This window comes from Sardina pilchardus, chromosome 3 (assembly GCF_963854185.1).
Source record: "Sardina pilchardus chromosome 3, fSarPil1.1, whole genome shotgun sequence".
Classification (NCBI taxonomy): Eukaryota; Metazoa; Chordata; class Actinopteri; order Clupeiformes; family Clupeidae; genus Sardina; species Sardina pilchardus.
In genome coordinates this window covers 8649438-8659437 of record NC_084996.1, presented here as the reverse complement: position 1 = coordinate 8659437, position 10000 = coordinate 8649438, and the positions used below count along the sequence as shown (strand labels likewise).

Below are 10000 nucleotides of genomic sequence, written 5' to 3'. Positions count from 1 at the left end.
GTCAAGCTCACCTTTTTAAAAAAAAAAAAAAAAAAGAAGGATTGAGCGAGCGAGGGAGGGAGAGAGCGAAAGAAAGAAAGAAAGAAAGAAAGAAAAAGCACACACAGATCTATACCAACTTCACCTGTGACAGGTCTGAACTGCAGCCGTCTGTTTGTGTGTTTATTTGGCGTCGTTTCTATGGCAGCGGCAGCAGTTTATCTGCGCGAGACAGCAACAAGGTCCACGAGGGCACCCTGAAGCGTAGCTGCACTGTGGCTCTGGAGAGAGGCACTAAAATTAGGCCACACTGGACCGCAAATGCCCCCCCATCACACACACACACACCTTCTCTTCCTCATCCTCACCGTCACAGGCAGCGGGGGGAGCTGGATCGTTAGTTGTTAGTTTTAAGGAGGAAGTCACAAAACCCCTGCTTGCAGTGTGTGTTTCTGTGTGTGTGTGGCCAACAATTCATCACAAGAGTGTATGTAGTCACACACTGTACTTGACAGATGTTTTCCCTGTTTCCCTGGTTGAGATGTGTGTGCGTGTCTGTGTTCATCTGTCCATTACAAAAGTAGTCAACATGTAGTCACTCCACAGTCCACAGGTGTTTGGCCGACTGTAACATTTTCCTCTTATTTGTCTTGAAGCTGCTCAAGGTGTGTGTGTGTGTGTTTGTTTGCGCGTGCATTCATCTAACTATCTAAAAATCATGCATGTACATGTAATAACACAGTTAACAGGTGTTCACCCTAATGTAACATTTCCCTCCCATTTACTGGTTAAAGTGTGTGTGTGTGTGTTTGTTTGTTTGTTTATGTTTATGAGTCAGGGCACAAAAAACTGTGGTGACTGAGTGAATGAGTTAGTGAGAAAGAGACTGACTAATCAGCTCCTTTGACATATTCTCCGTGATCATCGTTGTGTTTTAAACATTGTCTTCTGTGTGTGTTAATTACATGACTGGAAGGGCTTTCTGCTCCACCAAGTGCTGGGTTGCCGTAGAGAGCAAGCTTGTCAAACTGTTCAGGAGGAAATGGATGGTTGCCTGAGACGGATGGATACACACACACACACACACACACACACACACACACACACACACACACACACACACACACACACACACACACACACACACACACACACACACACACACACACACACACACACACACACACACACCGCAGGACAGGGCAAGCACCTGGAGGCTGCTCTCCCTCCATTCCTAATGACAGGCCAGAGCAAAACAGGAAGTCAGGCCACGCACCCAGTGAGAGCATGGAAATCAGAGCAGCCTGCCGTCTGCTGTCTGCCGTCTGCTCTCGCCCGTCCACATGGACACAGGCAGCCACAGCCACAGGGAAGGTGTGCGAGTGTGTGTGTGTGTGGGGGGGGGGATTGGAAAGAGGGGGAGAGAAAGAGGGGGAGGTAGGAAAGAGAGGGTGAACAAGAGAGCTGGAGCCTGAAGGTGACAACAACAGACTGTGGGAGCAGCAGCTGAGGAAGAGGCAGACAAAGACCAGGAGGGCGGGATGGGGTGGATCTCTGTCTCTGTCTGACCCTCTCTCTCTCTCTCCCTCGCTCACACATACTTTCTTTCTTTCTCTCTCTCTCCCCCTCTCTCTCCCTCTCTAATGATATGATTTGTGTACCATGGTATGAATGTGGTGGGGTGGGGGTGTGAGGCCACATGGTGTTATTATAATGCTTCAATAAAGGGGATATAAAACTTATGACAGTCTCCCTCTCTCTCCCTCGCTCACACATACTTTCTCTCTCTCTCTCTCCCTCTCTCTCTCCCTCCCTCCCTCTGTGTCCCTGTCAGGTTGTGTATCTGGAGCAGGTGCTGGAGTGTGTGGACGCGCTGCTGGCCGTGTGTGCTGGAGACTGCAGTGCTGTCAGCCTGCAGCTGCTCAAGGTGCTCATCACTGTGGAGAGCCTGGCCACAGAGCAGGAGATCAGAGACCGGGTATGATGTGCGCGCACACACACACACACACACACACACACACACACACACAAACACTCACACACACACACACAGACACAGACACACACACTCACAAACACACATACACAGACAATGCCACACACACTTGTATACCGGTATACACTTACACAGAGTCAGTTGCACACACAAGGTTACAGACACAGACATACATACAGACCTGGCCACATACACACATACACACGCACACACACACACACACACACACACACACACACACACACACACACACAAACACTCACACACACACACACAGACACAGACACACACACTCACAAACACACATACACAGACAATGCCACACACACTTGTATACCGGTATACACTTATGTAGCGGATGACTAATGTGCTAACCTGCAGTCCCCCTTCCCTAGTATTGGTACACAGTATTATCAATATGCTTTGAGATGGTGACATCATTCTGGGTCAACTCCAGTCCACTAGGGAGCAATGGTGTGTGCCACGTCACCGCACTCACCTGGGTAGGCAGGATAAAGAGAAGGAGTTTGGGATCCTACTTTGAACTCCATTGTCTCCATGCCTAAACACCTGCCTTCTTTGTTCTTTTACTTTTAAGGTAAAGTGACTTTCTTATGGGTTTTGAACTGATAAATTGTCTGTGTTAAAATTATGTTAAAAAGCTAATGACTTGAGCTGTCCTACTTTGGAACAATATATATATTCAGGTTGTAATGTTTGTTTGAGCAATGTGGATGAATGAATTAAGCACATGGCACTGATACAGGTTACTGTTTGTTTGAGCATTTGTTGAGTAATGAATTAACAAGCACATGGCATTGATATGCAGTTTAATCTTTGATGTATAAGATGGTTATGATTGGGTATGCAGTGATGGTTGTATGTTGAGATGAAATGTGTTCATTTAGTGGTGGTGATTGAGTGAGAGCTCTAGTTTTAATGTGAGAACCTTGTGTAATCTGTGATCTTATGGCTGTGTTAATCTTATGATGATGTTAATGAATGAAAGTCAAGTATTTAGGAAATAATCCTTTTAATGCATCTTTTTATATTGATCTTTAATAAAAAGGAACTCCATTGTCTCCATGCCTAAACACCTGCCTTCTTTGTTCTTTTACTTTTAAGTGTAAAGAACTTGGTTTGTGCTGGCCCAAGTTCCCCTAGGCTTGAGGCCGGTAACAATTGGGGGCTCCGTCCGGAAGTCACTGCTGTGGAGAAGTCCAGTCATAAGCCTCTGAACCTGGGTGGTTACTAGAAGGGCGGCCATCGTGTGAAGGTCACCCTGAGAGAAACCAGCATTGAGGAAAGATGACGTCAACTGAGCCACGGCAGGTACTCCAATGGGAAATCCATAAGAAGCTATTGCAGCTGAATGCAAATCAGCTGTACCAGCTAGCTGTTTCTTTGGAAGAGGAGGACAACGCTGAACTTTCCACGCTCTCTGAACCTGGTTTATTTTATTATATTTCGGATTTTATGAAAAGTGAAGAACTACAACAGCTGGAGGATGCAGGCATGTCCCGTCTACTTCATCTGCAGGATGCCGTAAATGAAATGACTGCTATTAGAAACCCATCTGAACCTTCAAGATCAACAACCCCGGTGAATATTCCAGTACCGTTCACTCATAGAACACACCAGGACGATGAACACCCAACATGTCCAAATAACCCTGTAAAAACACATACTGATCAGGTTGTTAGAATTACTGATGTGACTGCACTCTTGCCTCGTAGAGAATTTAAAATTCAGGGTGGTCAAATTTCAGATTCTGGGTCAGAAATATCATACACTCATATCTGTAAACAACTTGATGAGGCTATCACGACAGGGGTTACAGTATCTGAGATTGTAAGAGCGGTGTTGAGGATAACCAAAGGAGGTGTTTTTAAAGAGTATCTCACAAATAAAGATGAGTTCACTGTAGTTGAGTTGAAAAGAGTCCTTAGAACTCACATCAGAGATAAAAGTAGTAGAGAATTGTTTCAAGAACTGAGCAATACTAAGCAGCAAGACAGAGAAACCACACAGCAGTTTGTGTATCGGATAATGGCTCTCAGGGAACGTGTATTGCTTGCAGCTCAACAGCAGGATACTGATTTTAGCTATGATAGGAAGCTGGTACAAGGGGTTTTCTTGCATACACTTTACCAGGGGTTAAATGAGAAAAGTAACAGCATTCGCTACGACCTCAAACCATACCTGGCAGATCTCTATGTTAGCGATGAACTGATTTTAGAACAAATAACCAAGTTGACAAGTGAAGAGGCCGAAAGGGCAAAACGTTTTTCAGCTCCCTCTAAGTTTAGGCCAGTCACAGTACATGCTGCACAGCAACCTGGGGACACGGTGACTAGTTCTTCAACAAAGCCTTCCATTGAGTCTGATGTTAAAGCCAATGCTGTCGCCATCACCGAATTGGCCACCCAAGTATCTGCATTGACTAAGAACCTGGAAAAGCTCGTATCCCAACCTGATAATGTGCTAAATTACCCCCCTATGGTAGCATCAACGGTGCAATCCCAGAGAGTGTCAAGACAGGGGAAATGTCGGGAATGTCAACAAAAGGGATATGATTCTTGTAGTCACTGTTTTCGCTGTGGACAGAGTGGCCATCGTGCTGTAGGGTGCTTGAACAGGTCGGGAAATGGGAGGAGGTCACAGGAGGGGGACGGCCGGTGACTCATCCAGATTTCACGTCCCTCTTACATTGTCATTCAACCTGCACAGATAGCTCAACCATCTCACAACCTTCACTTAAAACCCCGTACGTCAGGCGGACAGCCCAGCTCATTGGGGGGAAATGTTTGGTCTTGTGTTGTGTCAATGGGGTTCAAACTGAGATGCTCTTGGATACAGGGGCCCAAGTGAGTGTTATGGGGAAGGAGTGGGTGATGAAGAAATTGCCATATGCAGAAATCAGGCCCCTAGAAACTTTACTCTCTGAGCCACTTTATGTGACTGCAGCCAATGGGTCAAGCATTCCATTTGAGGGCTGGATTGACACGCATCTGGATGTCCTCAGTGCTAGTCAGGGTAAAGCGTCCATTCAAGTTCCCTTCTTGGTTGCACAAAGCAATCTCAACTTTCCTCTGTTAGGAGTCAATGTTATTACAGAGCTTATTCGGGAAAACTGTGACACCACAGGCCCACTGAATTTAAGTGCTCTCTTGAGTGAAGCTTTAAACTTAAAGGTGGATACTGCAAGAACGATTGTGTCTGTTGCTCAGGTTGACTCAGTGGAGGAAACACAACCGTGCCGCCTTGTTATGATGGGGAAGAGAGGTCTCACTATTCCAGCTGGGCAAGTACGGGGGCTGAAGAGCAAGGTGAGGAACTGGGCTGAGGAAGGAACAGTGTATTTCGAGCCTGCCATAGAACTGAATTTGCCTGATGGACTAGAGCTGTTCCCAGCCACTCTGGAAGTGCAGGGTACCCACACAAAGCATGTACTAATCCCTATTCAAAATTCCACTCAGCATGATATTTTTCTCCCACCAAGGGTAGTATTAGGCCATCTAGAGGAAGCTTGCACAATTTTCCCCCTGTTAGTCCCCAAGCAGAGCCCATCTATTCCCATATCAGTGACTTCAGCCCAAACTCTCCAGGCTACTGATCAGTCCAGGGTGAGCAATCCTAGCGAGAAGTGGAATCCTCCAGTTGACCTGTCCCATTTGAATCTAGAAAATCAAGACATTGTTAGGCAAATGCTGTATGAGGAATCTGATGTATTTTCTCGAGATGGTGGGGATATTGGATGTGTTCCCTCTTTACGACTGAAGGTTAAGCTGAAAGAAGATACCCCTGTCCAAAAGTGTTATAATGCCATTCCAAAACCACTTTATAAAGAAGTGAAGGCCTACGTGCAAGATCTTTTAGAGCGAGGGTGGGTGAGAAGGTCAACTTCATCCTATTCATCCCCTGTGGTTTGTGTCCGAAAAAAAGATGCAAGTTTGCGCCTCTGTGTTGACTTTCGTGAGCTTAATCGTAAAACCATTCCCGATCGGCACCCATTACCCCGTATCCAAGACCTCCTTGACAGCTTAGGGGGCCATGCTTGGTTTTCCATCTTGGATCAAGGTAGTGCATACCACCAGGGGTTTGTGGACGAGGGCTCACAGCATTGCACTGCGTTCAGCACGCCATGGGGGCTTTACGAATGGATTAGGCTCCCCATGGGGTTAACTAATGCGCCCGCGGCCTTTCAGAGGTGTATGGAATCTGTCCTTGATGGCCTGCGAGATAAGTGCTGCTCTCCGTACCTTGATGATGTCCTTTGCTACTCTAAGTCATTTGTAGACCATGTTGAGGACTTGAGGAAAGTGCTGGGGAGATTGAGAGCTAGTGGGATCAAGCTGAGACCGAATAAGTGCGAAATCTTCAGACGGCAAGTTCGTTTTGTAGGCCGTCTTGTGTCTGAGGAAGGAGTCCAGATTGACCCTAAGGATTTAGAGGCTGTAACTCAGTTTAAGAAGAAGAAACCTACAACAATTGGGGAGGTGAGGGCACTCTTGGGTTTTCTTAGTTATTACCGCTCTCATGTTCAAGATTTCTCCCGGGTGGCCAAGCCGTTGTTTGGACTTCTGCAGAAGACTGAACAAAATTCAAAACTAGCTACTTCAGCCAAAAGGAAATCAAACCAGTTGCCATCAAGAACACCAGTCCAGTGGACTGAGGAACATAGTGCTGTTGTTGATAGGCTTGTTACTATGTTGACCAATCCACCTATTCTTGCTTATCCTATGTTTGACCTGCCATTTATCTTGCATACAGATGCATCGAACGAAGGTGTTGGTGCTGTACTTTATCAACATCAAGAGGGGAGATTGCGGGTGATTGCTTATGGGTCCAGAGCACTTACCCCAGCAGAACGGAATTATCACCTGCATTCAGGAAAGCTTGAATTCTTTGCCTTAAAATGGGCTATTTGTGATAAGTTCCGAGACTATCTCTATTATGCCCCTAGCTTCACAGTCTATACAGATAATAACCCCCTGACCTATATCCTGAGTACAGCCCGATTAAATGCAGCCGGTCACCGTTGGGTTGGCGAATTAGCTGACTTTAATTTTGACATCAAGTACCGTCCTGGTAAGAGCAATGTAGATGCTGACACACTCTCCCGGTTCCCCGTCTCACTTCCTCAACACATGAAAGACTATACAGAAGACTTGTCCCCAGACGTGGTAACAGCAGTGTGGCAGGGAAGTATGACGACCAAAGAACAGGATGTGCCATGGATGGCTGTGTTGCAACTGGCCTCTGCGGAGGAGGCGGAACCTTCAAGTTCATCTGTCATTACACCTCAGGATGTAAGGAGTGCACAGCAGGAAGATGCAGCCATTCAGGAAGTTATCAGTTTGAAAAGCAGAGGGCAAAGCCCTACAATGAGGGATAGAGAAAGGGTGTCTAGTGAAGCTCGAAGGCTATTCGGTGACTGGGCTAGGCTTTCTATACTGAACGGGGTGTTGTATCGGCACGCAGGACCCTATAAGCAGCTGGTTGTTCCAAAACAATTACGGCCCCTGATTCTAAAACATCTTCACAATGACATGGGCCATGTGGGGGTTGAGAAGGTCCTCCATCTCTTGCGAGAACGATTCTATTGGCCATACATGCAGCGAGAGGTCGAAGACTATGTCTTACGAAAATGTGTATGCATTCAACAGAAACGGCCTTCTAGTTTGGACAAAGCACCAATGGGTTCCATCTCCACAAGTTCCCCCTTTGAGCTAGTTGCCATTGACTACCTTCACCTTGAGCCAAGTTCTGGAGGGTATGAGTATATTTTGGTCATAATTGACCATTTTACTCGCTTCGCCCAAGCATATCCCACCAAAAACAAATCTGGAAGAACTGTTGCGGAGAAATTATTCAATGACTTTATCCCTCGCTTTGGATTCCCTGAAAAACTTCACCACGATCAAGGTCGGGAGTTTGAGAATGGCCTATTTAGGAGATTGGAGCAATTAGCTGGTATCTCACATTCTAGAACAACCCCGTATCACCCTCAGGGGAATCCGGTGGAAAGGCTAAACCGCACATTGCTCCAGATGCTTCGGACCCTAAAAGAGGAAAAGAAGTCAAACTGGAAAGACCACCTGCCCCACATTGTTCATGCTTATAATTGCACCAAACATGATTCAACTGGGTATTCGCCATTCTTTCTCCTTTTTGGGAGGTCACCCAGGTTACCCATAGACCTTCTTTTTGATCTTAGACCCAATCCAGAGAAAGGAAGCAAGCAAGCCTTTGCAGAGAAGTGGGCGAGTAGAATGCAGGAGGCCTACCAGATTGCTGCAAGAAACAGTCAGAAGTCCTCTGAGAAGGGGAAGCATCATTATGATCGAGGTATGAAGGGGATAACACTTCAGCCAGGTGACCGGGTATTGGTACGAAACCTATCAGAGCGGCAAGGCCCAGGGAAACTCCGAAGCTACTGGGAGAGGGTCATCCACCGTGTTGTTGGCAGAGTAGGAGATGCAGTCAGTCCAGTGTATAAAGTTCAAGCTGAAAAGGGTGAACAGCGTGTCCGTGTCTTACACAGGAACTTACTCTTACCAGTCAGCGACCTCCAGTTGGAGGAAAACATTCAAGCCAGTCCAGCCAAGAGACAATGTCCTCGAAGAACATCAAGATCCCAGGAGAGGAGGTCCACTGACCAGCCGTGCCAGAGTGACTCAGATGAGGACCATGAGGAAGTGAGTTATACCTTGCGTTCCAGGCCCCACCGTGTAGTAGATGCTGGAACTGACATTGGGCCCTCCCAGTCAACGACACAACTACACTTTGGTCATCGTACCATGAGTCCTTTAACAGATGAGTTTCAACCCCTTCTACAGCAAACGGATCAGCTTGGTGAAGAAATTCATAGAGAGGTGAATGCCGATGCCGAAGCCGAGCCACCTGTACAGGAAGTTCAGGAAGGGTGCGATGTCAATGATGCCTCTGGAGGACCACTGGTCGGTGATCCGGAAGGGTTGGAGCCAGGACAACAGGATGAAGAACCCATACTGAGGAGGTCTGAACGTACAGTGAGACCAAGGGAAATGCTTACATATCAGAGTCTCGGTCAACCGTCATATCAGTCCTCGAGACCTGAAGTGCAGGTAGTAGCATACAATCCCCCAGTGGCATATAACCCACCAATTCTTTTCCAGAATCAGTTGTCACATCCTACATTTTTTGAGTGGCATCACTACTTAAGGCCTGTCTTTGGGGGTTATGGTAATGGGGTGGGAGTTTTCACATAATTAAAGATGTCAGGAGACCTCTTCTAAAAGTAGGGGAGAGTGTAGCGGATGACTAATGTGCTAACCTGCAGTCCCCCTTCCCTAGTATTGGTACACAGTATTATCAATATGCTTTGAGATGGTGACATCATTCTGGGTCAACTCCAGTCCACTAGGGAGCAATGGTGTGTGCCACGTCACCGCACTCACCTGGGTAGGCAGGATAAAGAGAAGGAGTTTGGGATCCTACTTTGAACTCCATTGTCTCCATGCCTAAACACCTGCCTTCTTTGTTCTTTTACTTTTAAGGTAAAGTGACTTTCTTATGGGTTTTGAACTGATAAATTGTCTGTGTTAAAATTATGTTAAAAAGCTAATGACTTGAGCTGTCCTACTTTGGAACAATATATATATTCAGGTTGTAATGTTTGTTTGAGCAATGTGGATGAATGAATTAAGCACATGGCACTGATACAGGTTACTGTTTGTTTGAGCATTTGTTGAGTAATGAATTAACAAGCACATGGCATTGATATGCAGTTTAATCTTTGATGTATAAGATGGTTATGATTGGGTATGCAGTGATGGTTGTATGTTGAGATGAAATGTGTTCATTTAGTGGTGGTGATTGAGTGAGAGCTCTAGTTTTAATGTGAGAACCTTGTGTAATCTGTGATCTTATGGCTGTGTTAATCTTATGATGATGTTAATGAATGAAAGTCAAGTATTTAGGAAATAATCCTTTTAATGCATCTTTTTATATTGATCTTTAATAAAAAGGAACTCCATTGTC

General features: G+C 46.0%; 1 protein-coding gene across 1 annotated transcript in view; it reads left to right on the top strand.

Annotated features, from left to right (window-relative positions):
* Nucleotides 1–10000, top strand: part of LOC134076534 (dynein axonemal assembly factor 5-like) — a 46325-nt gene that overhangs the window by 13390 nt on the left and 22935 nt on the right. Inside the window, exon 7 of the mRNA XM_062531644.1 lies at nucleotides 1814–1957. Coding sequence (XP_062387628.1) covers nucleotides 1814–1957 — 144 coding nt within the window. The remainder of the gene's footprint in view (nucleotides 1–1813; nucleotides 1958–10000) is intronic.